Raw genomic sequence first — 23,071 nt, forward strand, 5'->3', positions numbered from 1 at the left:
CTACTGCTCTGTAATTCTATTAACTGCATCCACTCATCTATTGCACTGTAACTTCAATAACTGCATTAACTAATCTACTGCTCTGCAACCTATAAAATGCATTAACTCGTATACTCCACCGTAACTTTAATAACTGCATTAACTCATCCACTGCACTGTAACTTCAACAACTGCATTAACTCACCTATTGCACTGCAACTTCAATAGCCAATGTCAATAATTTATGCATACCTAAGTCACTTGCACTATTTTAGTCTAAATTATTTTCTGTTCATATCCACCTGTAAATTAATGTTCATAGTATATAGCCATCTGTATATATTGTTCATAGTATATACCTTCTGTCATATTTTCATAGAACATTCCTACTGCAAAATATTTTTATAATCCATGCCCACTGTATTATATTCTCTCATATTGTATTCTGTATTTATTCTACCTGTATATCCTGCACTTGCTAACTGCACTTCTGGTTAGACCTAAACTACATTTCGTTACACTGTACTTGTATATGTGTAATGACAATAAAGTTGAATCTAATCTATTCTAATCTAACGATTACTTTTCCGATTAATCTAATGCTTGTTGTTGGATTACCATATTAATTATTTGGTAAACTTTCCAGTAAAATAATAAGTACAGCTTCTACCTTGTAAAGTATTAAAAAATATACTTCAATTTAATTCAGTTTATTCAAACATAAACGTATAGTTTAAAGACGTTACTTCAAATATATATCCTGCCTATACACTGCAAAATATCCTGAGAGGCAACACGTAGTTTCAAGTAAAATCAAACATAAATAATGCCCAACAAGAACAGTGCACAAAAATATTCGGGCCTGTGTCACAAATTTTAAGTAACTTTTCAACATTTCAAAAAGTAGTGCATGACAACAATAATTGTATTTTAGAAAGGGTAACGTATTTATGTAATTTTATTATGAAATGTATGAACTGAGTTAGCTTGACAAAATGTAAAATGTATAAAGTAAATGTCTAACAAGGAAACGTGTTGTTTACTATCTGTTATCAATAACCGTGGATGTAAGATTTACATCTGACTAATGTTGAAGTTTACTGCCACCGTAGGTAACTTACATTAGCACCATTAGCATTATTACCACATGTGCTAGCCAATAGCTTCAGTTCTAGGGTGATGTCTATTATGAGTCATTGACCGTAACCAAGGCTCATCGTTTTGAGGTCGGAGAGTCACAGGATGTTTTTTCTTGAGGTGCTCTTGCATCGCAGTTGTGCTGCCGTGGTATGCCATTATTTTGTTACAGAGTGAACAAATCCCTGTTTTGTCCAGACTCTGTTTGAAGTGTTCCCACACTTAAGATGATCGTGGTCTGGTTTTATCTAATATGTTTATCTTGTCATTTGCACTATGCCCCGGAGCAGAATCCCCCATTACTGCAAATTAACGTAAATCAAGTAACGTGTCGATGCATTTCACGTATGTTGTCGTATTTTTGTAGTCGACATAATCAATGAAGTCGACGCGTTGCTGCAGCCCTACAAATTATCAGTATGCTTTACTTTCCATGTATTATTATAATTGGTTGGTTTTTGAAAGTTATTAAACTTTCTTGTAATTGTCACTATAACACTGATGATCTTTTCAACTTTTTTTCGTAATGCATTTCATCACTGTGATGATACCATCTACCATGATTAAAGCTTCGTCAATTACTGCAACATAAAAATGTCAGCCGGCACAAGCCTATCAGAGTCTTGCATAAGACTGTAGAGAAAAGCTCAGATGTAAAGTCATGTTCAGGCTTTGATACACTCACGCTCTCTGGCTCATCTTTCTGCTCCCTCCTCTTTCATATCCTCCAATCAATCACTAGAGAAAACCAGTCATCTTTTCCCTCTTACACTCTTGGAAAAGGGAAAAATAAATAACTGCAATTAGCACATGGCTAATCTGCATATAGGAAAGCCAAATGTTCTTGGCAGAGGAGGTTACACCGGGTGGAATGTCTCACTGTCTGCTGGGGAAGCAGGAAGGGGGTGTGGACTGCTCAGTGTGTGTGTGTGTGTGTGTGTGTGTGTGTGTGTGTGTGTGTTGAGAGGTTGGGGCGTTTTATGAGCGTATGAGAGCATGCCGGCTCTAGTGAATCAAACGATGGATTGGGTATGCTCGATAAACAACTGCTGCTAATTTAATCCTCCACACGGATACCATGGACCAGGCCTACAGCACAGAACTACTGTTCTGCCAAACACTACCACATATTAATACAGACACGTCACATGGTGTAGGATTTTTCATTAGGTTCGCAAAAGTCTTCTGAACATGTTCAGGCATGTGAATCATGGAGGCAGCTCCACAATAGCAAACCATTCACTGATAATCTGCACCAAGACATGCTTGCACTTTTACAGGATTTTGTCACGTTTTGGGGACTACATATTTAAGGAATTAATCCCATATTTATGCCAAATGTAAAATGTGTGCGTGGGGAATCAAGGGATCTCTCACATCATGAACGTAGAACTTTGATCACAATTGTGCACAAAACCACAATCCTGTGCTGAACTTCAGTATTTTTGAACCTGGACAGTTACTTAAAGCCTTACTGTTTTACTGTAGTCCATGAGTAAATGCTACTGAAGTATTTTTTAATGTAGGCAAAACATTACTATTGTATCGCAAAATTCCCCAAAATCTATACGTGATAACGGAATTTGGGGAAAAACATTTCGGATTTCGCAATACTGCAAATTAACGTAAATCATGTAACGTGTCGATGCATTTCACGTATGTTGTCGTATTTTTGTAGTCGACATAATCGATGAAGTCGACGCGTTGCTGCAGCCCTACAAATTATCAGTATGCTTTACTTTCCATGTATTATTATTATTGGTTGGTTTTTGAAAGTTATTAAACTTTCTTGTAATTGTCACTATAACACTGATGATCTTTTCAACTTTTTTTCGTAATGCATTTCATCACTGTGATGATACCATCTACCATGATTAAAGCTTCGTCAATTACTGCAACATAAAAACGTCAGCCGGCACAAGCCTATCAGAGTCTTGCATAAGACTGTAGAGAAAAGCTCAGATGTAAAGTCATGTTCAGGCTTTGATACACTCACGCTCTCTGGCTCATCTTTCTGCTCCCTCCTCTTTCATTCTTTTAATTGCAGTTACTTAAAGCCTTACTGTCTTACTGTAGTCCATGAGTAAATGCTACTGAAGTATTTTTTAATGTGGGCAAAACATTACTATTGTATCGCAAAATTCCCAAAAATCTATACGTGATAAAGGAATTTGGGGAAAACATTTCGGATTTCGCAGGGCCCTACAACAGTGCTAACTAAACGGAGAGCACTGACCGGTGTATAAAAGACACATCATTGACGATTACGGTTGAAACCAGAGAACTTATTTCAGAAACCAACCAGCATTTGCAGTGACTTAAGGCCAATGGTTTAATTAACCACAATACTACATAACTTGAAAAACATCCAGGGCATGCGTTTACAAATCTTGGACAGGGTTTTAGCTTCTAGTTTTAAGAACATATTTCAGCAACCAGGAGGATGCAATGGCCAAAACTTTGAACGCGAATAAAATATTGCTTTTTAATAGCATTTCAAACCTTGGGCAAGTGTTGTCTGGTTACCAACATTCTTCAAAACATCTTTTGTGTTCCACAGTGACAAGGTTTTGGAATTATAAAATTATGATCCGTCAGGTGTTGGCAGAAGAGATGCATTTTCAGACGATTCTTAAAGATGTCTACAGAATCTGCTGATCTTGTAGCGGTTGTATGACACACAAAGAAATTGGAAGTCCTTCAACTTTACAGTACTCCTGAGTTTTCCGGTGTAGACAACTTGGCTGATTATTAAGGTGATAGTTCACCCAAAAATAATAATTCTGTTATAATTTACTCACCATCAGGTTGTTTCAAACCTATGTAAATGTATTAAATGAATTGTTCTGTTAAACACAAAGACTTTTGTAAGAATGTTAGCAATTTTCAGTTCTGTGATATCATCCACTGCCATAGTAGGAACAAATATTGTATATTTTATTGTTCTGTTGAACACAAAGTGAGATATTTTTAAGAATTTAGGAACACAAACAGTTCTGGGGCACATTTGACAACCATTAAATTGTTCCTACTCGGGCAAAGTAATTTATAAAGGTATTAAATGACATGAGGGTAAGCAAATCACGAGTTAGTTTGGGAAAATGGGCTACACTAGTTTACCATCTTATTTACTATATTAGAGCCACGGTTATAATACATGACACTAGAAACAAACAAATGTGCACAATGCTTGTTTATTTTGGTCTCTTATCACATTCTGAATCTTTTAAATTAGTACCTTTTAAATAGTATGGCTACGTCTCTCACATAAACCTATGAGCTGATAGAACTAATAGCATGCACAGCGGTTCATATACGGTTTGTAGATTCAATATACGCATTCAAAACACAACATACATTCACAAAAATATAATGAATTGCGTTGCAACCGAATGATAATATTAACAAAAGCATCATTAACACAAACAGAATGCAAACATTGTCCACTCCATTCCAATACATTTAAAACTCGAAACAGGCAATTACATTTCAAACTCTAGACCATGTATTAGAGGACCCCTGTCCATTTTCTGATTGTAGTACAGAGCCCTCAAGTGATTGTTTGTGGTAGAACGTCTTTGGTTGGAGAGAACCAGCTTATATATGCTGTTGCAACATTCTGCATCTTTGTAACGCAGGGCCTGTTAGTTCAGCCTATCTTAAAGGCCCACCCAAAAGGTGGCAAACCACAGCATACAGAAGTACTTGCCTAATATAAAAATATTATCAAGTAGTTATTCAATAATCAAGTAAAGAGACTGTATTAAAATAAACCCAAATAAACAGATGAAAGCAAAACAAATAAATATAAAGGCACAGATACAAACGATCTTTTAGTTTATAAACATTAAAGGTCACACAGAGAAGCACATTAGATGAGTGATCTAATATCCACACACCTGTTCATCGTGTGTTCTGTTCAGTAAAACAACCGACGGTGTTTACACAACATTTATGCTTGACATTTGACGTAATTATGTGTGTATTTGACAGGCCAATAACAATAGGCATAGAAAAAAGCATAATTTGTTAAAAACAACGCTTTTCTTATTATTAATATTATTCATAATTTAATTAGATAAATAATTGTTGTGAGATGTTTTTAATATTTTTGGCAATTATTCTGCAGTAAAATTACTGAATATACAGGGTCGCAAAAAGTGCTTCATTTTCATAATGTTGCACTGTGTTGTGAACAAACCTTATTCAAATGTGTTTAATACATTAATAAATCAATTAGAAATTAGGGGTTTATGATTTAACGATGTTTATTGTTCATGTAAACTCTCAACACTTTTCAAGGCCAAATTTAAAGCACATCTTTTTAAAGGTACATTCTTCCTTTTTTTGATGTGAACTAAAAGTCGACCGATTGATTTTTTTATGAATTGGCCCATTGTGTCACAAACAGGGCAGATTAAGGCCTGATTCACATTTCACTTCTTAAACCATGCAGAAAACCTGAGCAGCGGCTCTCACTCTTCAAATGACCCGCGTGTACACATGCCACTCCGAAAAGTTTAACTATTTCCATCTCGATACGGCGCCGACACGCCTAGAAACTTGACTGTCGCCCCATATTTGCGTGACGTGCGAAAAGACGCAAAATGTGAATCGGGCCTGGCAGACAGATGCATCTTTGAGCGGCAAAGCATGTTTTGGAACACTAGATGCTGCCTCTTGCAGCAATAGATTGCCACAGGCATAACACTGTGATGTTACCCTCTGCCTGCTAACTACCTGAAAACTTCACAAGAAAACGGTTAGACTTCAATTCTTTTTATCATTCGTTCTTAATCTAGCCTTGTATATTTCAATGATTAAATATGATGCTACTTGAGAATGCGAGTAACTTTTTGGCTCACAACTTTCAAAAAACGACTTAAAACCTATCTCTTCGGCGAATAATTGACAGACAAATGAAAAAAAAACCTTCACTAACCCTCTCTTTCTCTCAACAGGTAGTGGTCTAGCTTTTGTTTTTCTCCCCTCTGAGGCTTCGATACGGAGCAACGCGCACTCTGCAGCCATGCCTTGCTAAAAAGCGAAACTTCTGGCTAAAACGTGCACATTAACTTTCCTGCTTAAATGTGTCTGTGGGTCGGACCGTGTTTGGACTTGGCATTAAGATGCGTTTTGGTCGATCTCTCAATTTACAAATGAACGCGACCCGGGAAGATACACATACAGAGAGAAGTGTTTTTCTGCTCTGACAGCCGCAAGACACTGTGAACACTTCAGAGTGTGACTGAATTCTGAGATTTGACTAATAGCAGTGTCTGCCAACGAACAAACAAAAACAGTTTGAGAAAGTTGAGCAATGTATTATTACTATGAATTAGACCGCTATCTTGTACCCTGCAACAAACACTTACTCAATCTTTCTCAATCAAGTGCACTGATTTGAAGAGACATGTCTTCAATAAATGTTTAATTTAAGCAATTTTCTGTATCACTTGTTATCGCTTAATTAGATTTTATGAGATGAAGGTGGACAAAAGAAAATCGTATATTGGCCATCGGCTGCCTTGATTTCTAAAAATTGGCATCGGCCAGAGAAAAAACCCATATCGGTCAACCTCTAATGTGAACATCAAAGAGTAAGAAGGCGTGAAAGAGAACTCAATTTAGTATTTTGTGCTCGGACTCCCCCCGGCATATCTCAAACAACCTGCGAGACCTGATGGCTTTTAGTGATTTGTCTTCATGAAAGCTACATTGATACACATATTTGGCTTTATTCAATAGCAACTCACAAATACAAAGTATTTAACGTGATTTATAATGTTAACATTTTGCATGCTTTTCCGTATTGTTAGAGAGCTTTATACAATAGTATAGTGCTTAAAGATTTCACACGTTTCCTGCTTTATCTTCACATACATACAATTCATGCAACACATTTCGTTATCTTTACCTTAGCCGAGGAAGTCTTGTATTCTGCAGGCGGCCAGACCTATTTATTTCAGATGCAAGCTTTACTCGTTTGGTCAACAATCAAAGTTTAAATAAACTCTTTGAAAACTGCACACACACTGTCCAAATGAGACATTTACAACAATAAACTATAGTGTTCCTGCTAGGATTTTATAGAACAGTGGGGCTGGATGGAGTCATAGGCTAATTAACATCATGATGTCATTGCGTAATTTTGTGTGATGCAACTTCAGACCCATTTCTAAACATATTTTAATACAGCGTATTACAATAAAGCCGTTCTCAAATACATATTGTCTGTTTCATATCTATATATATATATCAAACATGCCTCTACAGAGATACTCTTATTATAAAGATGGAAAACTATATCTGGACCCATCTCCTGCGTTCAGCTGAAGCCAGTGGCTTCTAGTGGCTTTGGCTTCTCCCTTCGCAGAGCAGTAAGACGTTGAGAGGTGATCATTGCTTCAGGAAGCCCAACTGTCTCCCCTACAGCCTTGATTGTGAATGTACCTGTAAGATTGGCTGTTTGGGGACTCTGCCATAGTTAATCTAGTGTGTGTCCTGGCCTCCGTGTTTCTGATAAGCACGGCTCTCTAATTTCAAAGTTCTGTGAATCTAGAAGCTGAGACATATCAGTTTTAGTCTGTGCTCAAGAATTTTAAATATTAAAATATTGAGAGTTATGAATAAGTTATTGTAAACAGAATTGTATGTAGCTTTAGATCATTTTCTATTTTTCCGTTTTATAGCTGCATTCCACGCTTCTGTCCACGTTTTCCACATCGCAGCAATAATAACCCAGTACAGTATGGTTACTAGGGTTGTTCTGATTGACGATACTATTGTGAATCTGGCTTTTCCCTCGCACCAGAGTTTATATTGTTCGGGTTTTGAGTGTTGTGCGGGCTTTTTCTCGCAGGAATTGCAATGTATGTGAGGGTTGAAAACCCCCTGTTTTTTTATCGAATAATTAGTGGATAAACAGTGCTGTTCTGTCTTCTCGCCTTCCTGACTTGTTTGCCGTGAGCGTGGCCGTGTGGACGGATTTGAGAATTTTAGCAGCGGTTAAAGTGACTGCGGGTGGCATCCTGTTGTAAAATGTGTTTTACATCATAATCCTATAGAGTAAACAATTCTTTGAAAAAACGTCCTGAGCGCTTTTTCTAAATCCAGCGCTATCGTCTTTTTCTGCAGCTCGGAGCGTCTTTTGAGGTTGAAAAAACTGTCACACATGTGTCATTTTGTCATGTAATCGACTGTTGTTTTCAGTGTCTACTTGGAGGATCGACTAGTTGTCTTGTCTCACCCATTCCTAATCAAGTCATTTACTTACTTCATGTTTCTGTTGTCAGACATAAAATAATTACCGACAAATGTTTATATGCCCAGTCAGTAACAATTACAGGTGTTTGAAAACACTGCTTACGATTTTCAGTTTGTTTTGAAACTGTGGTGGAAACACTGCATCCGTTCAACAAACAGGCTTTGGGGGCCAAACGTGCCCATGTGCAGTTAGGATGGGTTAGTACTACCCCCTTAGAAAATAAACTATTATGATGTGATCTTCCTGACAGTAAATGACAGTATATGTTAGAAATTATTTACATCAAACGAGAAGGTGTTATTGACATTACATGGCCAGAAATGCAAAAGCGGGCTTGTTTTGCAGCACCTGTCTTTGCATACTCTTCAAACACAGTTGTATTACAGGCATGCAAATTATCAGGTCAATGCAATGAGGATTGAAAAACTCTGTGCCACTAGATTACATCACATGTATGTGTAACATACACCATATGTATAAGGTGAGTTCATTAAAAACATGCTGGATCAATATTCAAGAAGTTTATTATAAACTGAAAAATTTGGCTTACTAGAAACATTTTATGTCTGAGCAGGATTTGGTTTTACCAGTGAGTGTAAGCGGAGCGTTTGCGTGGTCCGTAAGTGACTGAGCAAAGTGCACAGTCATTGAGCGAAATATTGAGCTGAGTGGTGCTCTGGTTCGCATGCAATCTTCCGATGAGCTCCATGTGTGCGCGAGCCCTCGACCTCTCGTATTTAACGGTCACTTGCATTTAAAATCAAAGAAGCGTTTGTAATACAGCAACACATTGAAGAAAGAACAAACTGCATATAGTCGCTCTTAAATGTAGATGCACTGCATTGTGATTTTGTCCGATGATGTTGCGTTTATAAGTCAGGATTTTAGCAGCTGTTAAAGTGACTGCTGGTGGCATCCCGTTGTTAAATACAGTTTAATGTGACAGATAAGAGTAGAAGAAAAACAGATAAGTGTTGTTTATGCTAATTATTCCATGACATCACCAGTGCCTCAAGTCTGTCAAAATCCTATGGGAAGCACTAAATGATGATATAATAATGCAAGTTAATAGGGCTGGAACGATTCCTCAAGTAATTAGAATACAAAAGAAATTTGCCAAGAAGCTTCGTTTAATCCATTTAACTACAGTCCACACAGAACACTGCGTTTCCCCACTGACCATTATTACTGCTGCACAGCCAACTAAACTCTGGACATGTTATGTAAACACAGAAGACGCTGCAGAATAAATTACAGAAAAATATACAGAGGGCAGAGGTTTTCATTTCTGCTCTGACAAACGCGAGACTGCGACAAACACTGTGCTTGGTGCGTTCCTTGTCTTTAAACTGAACTTTTAGGATTTCAGCTGGCAAAGTGTATCATGTCTGACTAACGCACGTCCCATAATGTTTACACTACGTATTATGTCCAAAGCATGCCCAAATGTACACTATGAACCAGTTTAGCACCCATGCGATACAGTTTGACAGGTGAAATAAACAGAGCCGCTTGTTTGTGTGAAATGCGTTTGCCGTTGTGCTTGTGTGACCTTAAACAATTGCGCACCGCTATTTTACTTCGTTTTAGTATATTTTTTTAAACTTGATTTCCTGCTGCATTGAGTCCATATAACTTAAAATCCTGTAATTTAAACACACCATCTGGCTGTTTACATTACAAGCCGTTGTGATGAAGTTTATGATAAGCAGAGCCCTTGATATGTGAACTCTGAAGAGGGCAGCATGATTGATATATATCATAGAGGCCGTTTAAAATGCACTTGCCCAATGGAGCAATTAAAAACAATGTCTCTTTATGTGGAACGACTTTTTGAGTGGTTTTCCATTTATGAAGTCCCCCTCAAAGGAGTATTAATTAATGTGTAATGTCATATTTAACCTGACTGTCTGTAAGACCTCTCTCGAGCTCCAAATGCGTTTCTTGTTTAAATCAGTTGTGTTGCTGTTTTCGTCACCTCTGTTTTTAAAGATTATAGCATCTTGTTCATGGGGCTCTGATGTTTTCATATCAGAGTGAGAGGCTCGCTTTGACACGAAGTCGATTAAGCCTACTACAGTATTCCGAACGCATATACAGTATAAACACAATGGCGATATATTGCATCACCAAAAACTAACAACGTCAAGTTTATATATTGCGCAATAAAACTGTAGTATCTAGGTGTCTTACTATAATTAATGAGTAAATACAACAGTATATCGAAGTATTGTTTCTGGGATGCACAATAAATGATCAGCCATATTGATAATAAAATTTAGGCAGACATATTACAGTATATTAAATCTAATTATTTCCTCTGGGTAAACTTAAGCTATACACTGCTCACAGTTAAAATGCACTACAGTTCTGTATTTCTGTCATGATCATTCACTTTGTTGAATCGTTGATCAAACATTGTTGATGTAGGTACAGTACAGTAGGTAGATACAGTATTTATGAATGTGTAAATTATAGGAACAAAAGCATGTTGTTTGAAACAGACTGATGTCTGAATGCTTTCTGTCTAAAGACCTGTGAGACATGTGGCTATTAGGAACAATTTTCTGGGTGTCTCTAAAACACAGGACGGCGACCTTTGTGACCAAAAGGGCTCTCTCCACAAAAAATGATTTGTCTGGTGCCGCAAAATATATGTAACATTTAAATTACTATAACACAGTTTATGCATGTAAGGTAGTAGTTACCCAGTTGCACCACTAGCTGTCAATATATTATGATTTTGTTGTATTTTGATGTTAAAAATGGGGAGTGGGAGTATTGCAATAGGAGAGTAGCGTGAACAGCCACAAGAGATACCTCCGCATACGGAGATCATGTGTTAACATTACAAGCGCGCCAAGCTAGCCAGATTGGATTTAAACTTTGCCGGCTAAAAAGGTTTGGTTTAAAGACGAAAAAAGTACTAAGCAGAATGTTCTCACAATTCCATTTCTAACACACGCATACAGTGCTCGGCAGTGTCTCACATCTGTCAAAGCAGGAATACATCAGCAACTCTCTGTATGTTTTTTCTGTCTTTTCCGGTGGCGCTCATAAGTACATTGAAAAGGCAAAATAAGTGCATGCAAATGAAATATCTGAAAACGCAAATAGATTGACCGAGCCAGGGTGTATGGCTGATATAATCAGGACAAAACAGAAGGATTACAGCAGCAGGTGTAAACAGGTATTTGCCCCTTTCGTTCACTGATCGACCAAAGAGCATCTTAATACCAGGCATAAACAGGGCCTTATAAAGTCGTCAGGGAGCCGCATCAGGGGGGCAGAAGAGACACATGTGGTTTGAGATCCACGGGTTGCCCATCTATAAAAAAAATTATCAAACAAAAGGTATACCAGAAAGGTTTGAAGGTTAAAGAATCATCATTATGTTATCTGGTTATCTGCTTTCAGTGTTTAGGAATTATCGGTTATCGTTGCATCCGAAGTATTTTTTATGTTAGCAAAAATATTACTCCTGATCATAAAAAACTAAAAATACAGAATCCAGAAAATTAAAATAGAAAAAATTTAATTTATGAAAAACTGTAAGCTGAATATGGAAAATATAATGCATTTCATAGAGCCCAAAACCAGATGTTGATGTTTGAGCATCAGTAAAGTGGCTGTGCGCAATTGTTAAATTTGTACAGCAGCCCAATTCAATCTAAACCTCTCACTTAAAGGTAGACACATCGCTGCTGCTGCAACAGTCAGAATGTTCCCCCTGTGTCTGCAGACAGAACACGTGCATGGTCACACACACACACCCACATTCACAAGCACACAGCTGTCACCGGCAGGCAGCAAGGGATCATTCACAAAAACCAAAAACACCCCCACCCGGCTTGGTTTCCCTAAGTATGTGTGACACACACTCACAGAGTGAGGCAGCATGTGGAGATTCATTACTCAGCAGTGCAGACAGTGTGCTGTGACAGTAACAGTTCACTCACTACCCTGCAGGCTACTAAGACAGTGCCCTTCACTCTGTAGATGTTGGGATAGGGTTCTCGCTCATCACCAGTGATAGTTCAAGGTTATGATCAAAACCAAAGGTGGAGTCAAAGACCCCTATCAGAATTCAGCCTATTTATTTGCATCTCTGGTTTAACTACAAATAAGATAAATAAAAAGCTACTGCAGAATTATTTCAATGAATCTATTCCGACCGTATACTCGATAAATACATTTTCTCATGTAATTTTACATATTTACATACTAAAGGGTGCTGCACATTGGACGCGATGTGTGAAGGGTGAAACGACTGATTGCCAAGAGCTTTTTAACACCTGTAAGATAGGTGCTGCTGATGGAAGACCGTGATGCATTCATGACAGGGTTGTTTTCGGCAGTATCGCGTATTGCTGATAGGGAGGGGTACAGAGAACCCGTACTTTTTTGGACTGGTCCATAATTGGGTCCATAATTGGGTCAATACCAGTGTAATCGATATACTTCAGGACAAATTATTCCGTAATCGATACTTGCGTTGTTTTATCTCAGTGTAAATGGGTGATTGATGGCAAATTAGAGGCAACTGCTGCTGCTTGTCATTTTCCATCCTTGAAAATTGTCATTACATGGCCAAAGTTTGCTCGACATAAGCGTGATATCCATGTGCATGTAAAGTCAGAGCATGTTTGTGTGCAGCAAATAAAACATACCAGCAAGGTTGAAATGCTCAACAGTGTGGGCACACGTAACGCATTACAAAACCAAGCGACACCAGTGTTAGCTGTTATACCATTCGGTAGTGTAATAGGGTGGCAACTAGGGCTGGGCGATAAATGGATTTAATCGATTAACTCGAATTTGATGTTTAAGGCGATTTTTTTTTAATGAAATTCGGTTTTCTCTTTAACTTCTACGACCAACCTTCCCCTTAGGCTTCCGTAGTTCAGAGTTCCGCTTTCCTTACAGCCACACAGACAACACGGCCGTCAACAGGGAAGAGCTCGTTCCAAAGAAAGGCACAGTTACATCCGTTGTTTGGAATTTGTTCGCTTTTTCGGTGTCAGACGCAGAACAAATAACGGCACATTGCAAAGTGTGTTTTAAAGCTATTGCTACCAAAGGTAGCAGCACTACAAACTTGTTCCAGCATCTTAAACAGAGGCATGCAGCCGAGTGGGAGGTGTGTGCCTCTCAACGAAACGAACAAGACCGCAGTTCAAACACACCCGCAAAAAACTAACTACAGTGCTACCAAGCCGCAAATACTTTGCCGAAATTGCCTTGCCTCGCCTGTACAACAGTACTCGTGAAAATATCGCTAGTGTGCTGGAGGGGGTGTCGTTTTACTCCGCCACAACGGACCGTCGAACGATGCAGCCCTATATGAGTTTGACGATGCATTTTATGTGCCCCATCAGAGAGGCTTTTCAGTGTGGGAGAGGGCATTGTTACATGTAACCGGGCATGCCTCAAGCCAAAGGTTGTAGACAGGCTTTTCTTCCTGGCTAAAAATAAGTAAATGAAGAATGTTGAAAGTAATGGATGCAGATGTTTCATTTTGTTTACAATTTCAGGGATTCAGGAAAACTGTTTAAAGTTTTGTTTGCACTTTATGAATACCACTGCTGTATGTATTTTTGTAATATATCTAATTTTGTCATTTTTGTTACATTTATTTGACCAATAAGGGACACACAATTTGATTTTTTATTTATATTTTAAATTATTTTGAAGGTGCATTGTGTCACTAAGTTTGAGGTTATTAGAAAACTGATAAGCTAGATTTTCACTGTTTACAATGGCAGGGCCTGCAATCTCGTTTACAAGCATGTTTTAAGGCTTGTTTCCTGTTACACTTATGCCCCAAGGGGAAATTTAGATTAAACTGCATAAAGGAAAATCTGAAAAAAAAAGAGTACATTTGTTTTGAGCGGTTTCTTTGTCAGTTGTAGTTTGTTTTTAAATGGAAAAAAAGAAATAGATTAAAATCGAAAATCGATTTCGGTGTGAAAAAATCTGAGATTTAGTTTTTAAGCCATATCGCCCAGCCCTAGTGGCAACAGTAATGTAATGAAACATTTACAAACAAAACACACAAACTAATTCAAGCAATGTGCTGTATCTAAAATGTTTCATAGCTCCTGCTCAACTGCTACTACCCTGCCTCAATCTCAAGCGAACTTGACACATTCTTTATAAAATAAGTCTTTATAGTTAGTACTAGCAGTCATTGGCGTAGTTCAGAGTTCTGCTTTCCTTACAGCCACACAGACAACACGGCCGTCAACAGGGAAGAGCTCGTTCCAAAGAAAGGCACAGTTACATCCGTTGTTTGGAATTTGTTCGCTTTTTCGGTGTCAGACGCAGAACAAATAACGCCACATTGCAAAGTGTGTTTTAAAGCTATTGCTACCAAAGGTAGCAGCACTACCACATCACCACGGGTTAAAAATCTAAATCTTTTGTCCGAATCCACAAAAGTGGATTCGGACACGCCAGGAGTGCACCTGTGCCGTGTGCTTTAAACCATGCGTTTAGATCGTGAAAATAGGGCCCTGTGAGTGTGTTGGAAGTTTGGAATGATGAGAAAACACTGTGCGTTTCTCGTTTTTAAAACAAACTTTTAGGTCCTCAGCCTGCAAAGTTTAAATCCTCTCTGGTTAGCACACTTGTTGTTCCCCCATGTTTACACATTATGTTTGCAGGTGGTCTGTCCAGTAGGCTAAAATAATGAATAATGGATGCAGATCATAGGGTACACAACATCCAGATTCAGTTCTGGTGCGTGTATTATGTTCAAAGCAAATGTTTTGTAGACATTTTCTACATCTGTACCGGCTATTATGGCCAAAGGTGGGTAGAGTAACCAAAATTAAAAGTAAGTAGAGAAATTGTTACTCGAGTAAAGGTAAGTCACTATTTTAAAAATGAATGAGTAAAAGTAAAAAGTATGCGATGAAAAAACTTCATAAGTGGCTAGTTACTTAGTTACTTTGTGTCCGATTATATAGGCCTACTATTCATAAAATGAATATTACCGCCAATATTGTAATATTAAATTTCATCAATATTTTTAATTATTATGATCATAAGCAAACATCTTTGCAAAATACACACAGAGACTAAAGAATAGACAAACACAGAAGAGATAAGCATTTCTCTAAATGTACTCTAGTCCCAATATCAATGTAGCCTACACAACTACCACTTATTTAGAATAATAGACCATGTCAAAAACTAAAGTGAGCCTGCAGAGTTTTGCGTTTACAATGCATTTAACTAAACTCATAGCATTTGCGAAGATGATCTAAAACATCTGCAGTGCTCTCTTATATAAAATACAAACAAAGTAGAAGTACAGATTTTCGATTAGAAATACAAGTAAAAGTACCCACTTTTATTTTGATTTAGTACATATTTTCCAAAATGTTAATGAAGTAAATGTATAGCGTTACTACCCACCTCTTATTATGGCAACGTCTAACTGCACACACTATGCTTGTACCTTTGGGTTCCATAAGGAATATTAACTAGCCAGTCAAAACAGCACACTCGTCTCACTTGTAATACGACTGTCATTAGCTATAGTGGCTCACCGGAAGTCTTAGCACAAACAGCTCAAATATGGCGGCGCCAACATTTACGCCAAAAATAAGGTGGATAGTCACCTAATCAAATGCGAGTAAGTACCACGATACCAGGTGGATAACAAGGGTATAGCGCAAAGTGCCGCACAACATTGATGCACCAAAAAACAATCAACATTCATTTACAGAAGACGTTTAGAACAGAATATACCTTTATAATAAAAAAACTAAATAAACCAGATTCAAGTCACAATGTACCAAAGAATTTGTTCAGGCAAAATGTATGAAGTACGAGGGAACATATATTCCAAACACAAGCCACAAATAGCCAAATTAATGGACATTGTTCTTAAACATCACGTAACAATGCTGTGCCACTTACTAGACCTCAAAACTATTAGATAATGTTTTTTTACAAACGGGAAAACAGCACGTTCATTACCAATAAACTACCAATAAAGTTTTACCGCATGTAGAGGATTGCGATAAAGCACCTTACAAAGTCCCTTTCACCTTTTTTCGTGCGCACTCTTTCTCTGTCCTCCTGACACAAACTTGCTTTCAGTGCAGAAAATGAAAAGTTCCAAAAGTCTGCGCCGAGGTTGCTATAAGCAGTGATTTTGGTTATATTTCTTTATTATTGTTATTGTATCAGTTTTGTATAATTTAGTCTAGGTAACGAACTATGTGTATTTACAGACAAAGTGTTAATTCACATTTATATTCCCAAACATTCAGTAAATCAAATTAATGTGTACAACGTTTCCAAACATTTGTCAGAGTCATCTGCAGGTGCTGGCGAAACGTGCTGCTTCTGTTTCTAGAAAATGGATAGGGGGCGCTGGCCCAAAGATATTAAGATCCACTGTGTTCTATGGCACTTACGCATTGCTGCCCTTTGGTCCACTGATTGCTTTCATTATTATGCCTCATTTATAAGTCGCTTTGGATAAAAGCGTCTGCTAAATGACTAAATGTATGAGAAATTACAAATTGCAAAACTGTAAATAAGAGCTGCTGTTAATATATCTGGATCATGTACCCTTGATTTTTTAAACTGGACAGTGTAAGTGGTAAGTTAATAACACGTACCAAAATTGAAAGAGGATGACAGCTAAAGGTGTAAGGACTACATGTAAATTAAAAACAAAATCAGACTGGTCCCTCAAACGATAAGGGTATTTTAAAGAGTGTCTTCTTTTTGAAAGATATAATCCACCGTAGAGCTATACGATTCTCTTACGATTCTGAATGACGAATAAAAAGTAAATAAAAAGTAAATTTTACGACAATTACCATAGATCAATTACTCTAGTTACTTTTTTTACTTCAAATGCAAAAGTAACACTTTATAAAAAGTATTAATGCATTAAAGTGACTTTAATATTGAAGTGATAAGATATATTTATACAGTAAAACAAATTCATAAGGTGACACCTGCAATTAAAGGTCTTTAGAAAGATTTATCAATTTGCTTGGAGAATGAAGAGGTTTTTAAAGAATGATACAACTGATGAACACAAACACAGTATTTACATATAAATTGTTTAAAATAAAATGCCACGTTAAATGCAGGGCAGCATGATGAAAAACAACATATAGCTCAGCTTTTCTATTTGTGTAATTAAGCATAATACATTCTCACAACATGTTTTTCCATAACTGCAATTGTTAAGTTTTGTTTCAATCCTGTCCAGTTAAGATGTGAAGCATAATCAGAACAATGTGTAACAATCCTGAAAGACAATCAGAAGAGCAGTTTTGTTATTAGGCTGTATTAACTTTATGTTTGTTTGTTATTTGGTTTGAGGTTAATTTGGGCAGACTGAGAACTTGTAAACGTGTGTGTCTCATGCATGCGAGTTGGCAACTCTCTGCTTTAATCCCAGTTCTTCTGAGATCAATTGACACAGAATTAACGATAGCGTGTTGTATAGGAACGCCGTTTCATACTTAATGATGATAATACATTATCTGCTTCAGTGGCAGCACCAACACAGATTGGAGCATTATGACTTTAGTCTGAGGTGTAATAGACACACAGGAGTATCATTGCTTTTCATTAATGTGATCGTGTGGGTGTTTGAATCAAAATCGCGATCTTTTAACGATTAATCGTGCAGCTCTAATCCACTGGCAGCAATAAAAGGTGAGGGTTTATTAAAACATGTACTTTAGTGCAAGACTGGGTAAGACAAAATATTAGCGTTGATATTCACAGGTTCAGAGTGAGAACAGAATGATGATATAACGGCAATGACACTTGGCTGACACCTGCACTGTTTGTAGACACGGACTACAATCTTAACTCTGAGCACTACGCGAAATACTACTTTTAGGAACATCCAAATCATGCCAAGAAAGATTTACCAGTGTCAATTTACGTGGTTCATTGTGGCATGGATTTCAATGCACTGTTGCAAATAACTGGATGAACAACTATAAAAATACATAAAAATAGTGGCCGACCGATATATTGCAGAGCCCGATTTATCTGCCGATATCTGGACATATTTTATTATCGCCATCGGACGATAAATCTTTCAGTTTGGCCGATAGATTCTCCGGTTCGTTCACGTTAGCGCATTAGCATTTTGTTCCTTAGCAAGATGGCTACACTCGACACCACGCAGCTCCGCAGATACACAGGTTGGCACATGACACCAGATGTGAGAACAACCTAAGTGCAGACTGCATTATATGCTCTAAAAAGACCGTTTGGCCTGCAAGGCAGAATTCATTCAAACACTCAAAGCCAGCTGATCACAGACAGTGAAAAAAACAAGAATTATTCCTTTTTTAACATCACGTTGTGATGGGTTGTGTGTAACAGTTAACACTCCGGCATGCAGCAAAGTCTCAATCAAACAGTTCTGTTAGGTGTCCTATCCGCAACCCAGCGGTCACTAAAACTGGGGACACAAATATGATTAAAAGAAACAGATAACATTTTACCTAACAGAAAGTGACAAATCCTGCGAACTGCTCTTCCTAGGATGTGTGTTGTTTTTGGTAACTTACAAACAAGACGCTGTTTCCCCTGCACTCAGTAACCTGTCACTCTAATCCCAGCATGAGAGCTGTGTGTCGTGTGTGTGAGGTGAACGAGACAGAGACACATACACTGTATGTTGAGTAATAATCCATATATATATATATATATACCTAAATATTTGTATTTAAGATTTACCGCATTTAACTGTCAACGATAACTTAATGTGTGGACTGGAGTGTACATTTTCATATGTTCTGCTTTGATGCTAAGCTACATGCCACTAACTAAGAAAATATACAGGCCATGCTTTTTGTCATGGTTTTGTCTATGTTTTCACAGAGACAAAACAAAACAGAAAAACAGACATTAATCTTTATTAGTCAAGTATTATTTTTTTTAAGAAAGTGAAACGGAGTAAAAATACTGAGTAAAATAACTTAATGCGGTTTATTTCTACAGTACCTGTATATTAATATTAAGGAATTACATTCTCTTTTTGTCATAATTATACACTTTATCTATATTCTTCTGTTGGATTAAAGAAGCAGTAAAACAGTTAAACAGAAAAGCTGCTCTTATTGTCAATATTGAAGTGTAACCTCATTAAATGTTGCACAATTAAGAGAATGTTGCATAAATATCTTAATTGTACAACATTTTATGAGGTGTCACTTCAATCAAACATTATTATTCACTAATTTTTGTATGTTCCTCATTTACTATAATCACATTTCTTATATCGGCGACATTGCTTTCTCAATATTGGCCATTTAAAAACTAATTTCGGTTGACCACTAATTAAAAACAAGACCTTACAGCAAAACAGATTCTCACACAAATAAAGCGGTTAGTCAGTGAAAACGCTGCCCGGGACTAATAAACTGCACATCATATACAAATACTTCTGGATTGGATGTTTATTAAGTAGATTAAGCATACAGCTATACAACTCTATGAAGCCCTAGTAAACATTTCAAGCCATGCACATAAAATGAAATAGGAAGTGCTCTAAAACCATGAATTTCGATGCAACGCTGTCTGTCAACCAGAGAGATTCGTAAGATATGCAACAAGCACACTACTGATTACTGAACAAAATCGAAATATCCCTTTGCAAATGAAGACATCTGTTGTTTATAGCGAAAACGTGAGCCTCAACAAAAATATATTTTATTATATTTTCGCATAAATTAAGCGATTTAGGTGTTGAAACAGTAGCATTAAAGCTTAAAGATGCATACAGTCAGGCAATGAGTTTAAGTAGAGCAGCATGTCGGCGGTGCTCTTTGCTGCATTAGATGCAATTATAAACGGCCAAGCGCAGGAGGTGAGGCAGCCAATCAGATTTGAGCTCGCGTGTCAACCTAAGACCAACTGTCTCTTGCCTTTGACAGAAGGATTTTACCTCCATAATTCAAATCCCAAAGCAAAGCAGCCTGCTGCACTTACTCGCATCACTCAGCCTGTTTACACACACATGCGTACACCAAATCCATCTTAAAACACTTTAAACATGATTTATTCCCATCAAATTCATTCTCATTTTTATAAATGCGGTGTTTTTTCGACATTAATGTACACCCTGACATAGTTACGTATTCTGATTAAAGTAACGTTTGTAGCATCGACTTGAGAATGTTTTGGTCGGCGAAGGTGGAAATATACGAGTGATGATAAAACGTATTTCGACGAAACAAACCCTCACAACACCCCGAAGCAGTTTAACTTGAAATTTATCTCATTTTGTAACGTTACATGGAAAACCTCATGAAAAGACAGCTGAGCCTTGATATGGAGCGTTTTTATGTTGGTCTTTTTAGCGGGATTGCAGCCTCCAAAATTAGCAATACCTCTTTATTCCCACATCCAAACCCATGTCCCCTATCACCCTTGCCCAAGTTCTGGACGCGTGTCTTGCACAACTACCCAAAAGAGGGACATAAATAAAACGGATTCTGCACAATTAAACCTGCTTATATAGCTGGCGATAGCATGAAAAACACAGGCAGCCATTTTAGAGCAGACTTAGAAACAAAGGCACTCTTTTTCATACTGAACACACAGCTTTAACAGAACAGTTTAACTGACAGCGAGCTAACCAAAGTTTACCTGGGTTCTGCTGATGGCTTGTCCGGTGTTTCCCGGGCTCACGGGAGGAGGGTGATGGCTTCTTTGTTGCCAGCCCGAGTGGCCCCCACCATACTGACTACCGCTGCCCATATCCCCCGGTCCCTTCGTAGCCCCTTCCTGACCGCTATAATCACTGGGTGGGTAGTTTTGGTAGCTCCTGGTGGAGCTAGGAGAGGTAAGGAGCTGGTTTAAAGTAGGGGTGGATGTGGGCTGAGGGGTCCCCATGTTATACCTCTGATTATTATAGGAAGCAACCATCGGCGTAACGTTAGTTCCTCCTGGCGGCGGCTGCTGCTGCTGCTTTCCCGGCTGCCCCCCGGACGCCGGCGGCTGGCTATTTCGCGGGGAATTCATGCCATATCCTTGGCCCTGGTGGTACGGAGTCCGGTTCGGAAAGGGGCTGTAGTTGTTGAAGTGGTTTGGGTAGCCGTGCTCATGTGAATTGGACGGGTATGGGTCCATCACCGCTGGCCCTGCCATGCTAGGGCTTTGTTGTCCGCCATGTTGATGAAAAGGGCCCCGGTTGTATTGCTGGTTATAACCGTACGGGGGTGGAGGGAAAGCGCCCGAGTGGTGGTGAGCCATCCCGGGGTGGCTGTTCCCTTCGGGTCCGCCAGATTCATTCTGGTTATTGTTAACCCTGGACGGGTTCCCGTTGCCGTTTTTCATGTCAGGGTCGCCTACTGCTCCTCCTCCCCCGGCAGCATTTCCCACATCGGCCCCGTCGTGTAGCTCCTTCTGGCCAGGGGATCCGCCGTCGGCGCGTAGCTCCTTATTTTCCGACTGCTTATCTCCTAACACTGACTCGTCCTTCGGCTCCCGGTCCGGCTTTTTGAGTTCGACGGACGGGCTAGTGTTGAGAGTGGCGACCTGAGCGGCCATGATCTCTCTCTCTCTCTACCCCTCTTTCACCGCGAGTCACTTTGAATATAAATACAACGTTCTTATAAAGACGTGCCCGTGTCCCGTATCATTCCCTCGACTTTCAGACCGCACTCGGTCTGCTTTCCCGAACGCGACTCAAGTATAAAAACTTTCTTGGACAGTATAAATAAAGGTCCCGGGAATTAATTTAACCGACACAAATGTGTGTATGTAAGTGTGGAGGGGGCCTCTACAAAACGAGAGCGCAAGCGAGAAACCGATCAAACCAGCACGAGGCTCCGCGAGACATAGCCATTTTACCCAAGCGTGTGATCACGCAGAAAACGCGTCATGGAGTAGAGGCTCTGCGTGGATCCGGACTGACAGAGTGAAGTATGACATTTCAAGGTTCTTTAACATAGTTTTTTTAGGCTCAACATATGCCGGCGAACCTTGATTTATCTATCTCTTTATTTTATATGATTTCATTTTGACGTAATCCATTTTCTAATCAGTGTAGCATTCAATAAAAAGCTCACTGGATCCAGATTATTTATTCTTAAAATAAATTAGGTTTGCAACAAGCACTGGTAATGAGATATTTCTGAACCATGCAAAAGGTGCTTCCCATTGCGAAACTTACTGTCACAATCATTTGGTTGTTAGGCAGTTGCTAAAGTGGTCTGAGAGGTTATAGCGGTGCTAGCTGGTTGCTAAGGTGTTTTGGGGGGCTGTTAGCACATTGCTATGCAGTTGGTATCTGGTTATTAAGGTGTTCTGGCTCTCTAGGTCACATGGCTCCTCAAGTAACATAGAACAAACAGTCCCAGTTGAATCACACACCAAAAGTTATACATTTATGAGTAAGTTAAACATTTATGAGCAGTTTGAACAGGAACCACTTATAATACAATAAATAAAAAATAAAAACATATTATACATTAAAATGCAGTATTGCATTGCAGAACTGTTATGATTAGTATTATTATACAACAAAGCATGTTGTGCATCAAAAAATATCATGCACAATATTAGTCTGCATTTCTGCATATTCCAGACAGCAAATGAGAGGGTTTATTGCACCAGCATTATGTTTGATCGGTGCAGAGGACAGCTTGAAATTACAGCCTGTGTGCTAATGTGTATGTGTGC

General features: G+C 38.4%; 1 protein-coding gene across 5 annotated transcripts in view; it reads right to left on the reverse strand.

The window, feature by feature from the left end:
* Positions 1 to 22,300, reverse strand: part of arid1ab (AT-rich interactive domain 1Ab) — a 62,991-nt gene extending 40,691 nt beyond the window's left edge. For all 5 annotated transcript variants that reach the window (XM_079484772.1, XM_079484771.1, XM_079484769.1 and 2 more), the window contains exon 1: positions 21,035 to 22,300. In XM_079484772.1, the coding sequence (XP_079340898.1) occupies positions 21,035 to 21,937 (903 nt within the window). In that variant the 5' untranslated portion in view covers positions 21,938 to 22,300. The remainder of the gene's footprint in view (positions 1 to 21,034) is intronic.
* Between the last annotated feature and the right edge of the window lie 771 nt (positions 22,301 to 23,071).

The sequence above is a fragment of the Barbatula barbatula genome (genome assembly GCF_947034865.1).
Source record: "Barbatula barbatula genome assembly, chromosome: 21".
Classification (NCBI taxonomy): Eukaryota; Metazoa; Chordata; class Actinopteri; order Cypriniformes; family Nemacheilidae; genus Barbatula; species Barbatula barbatula.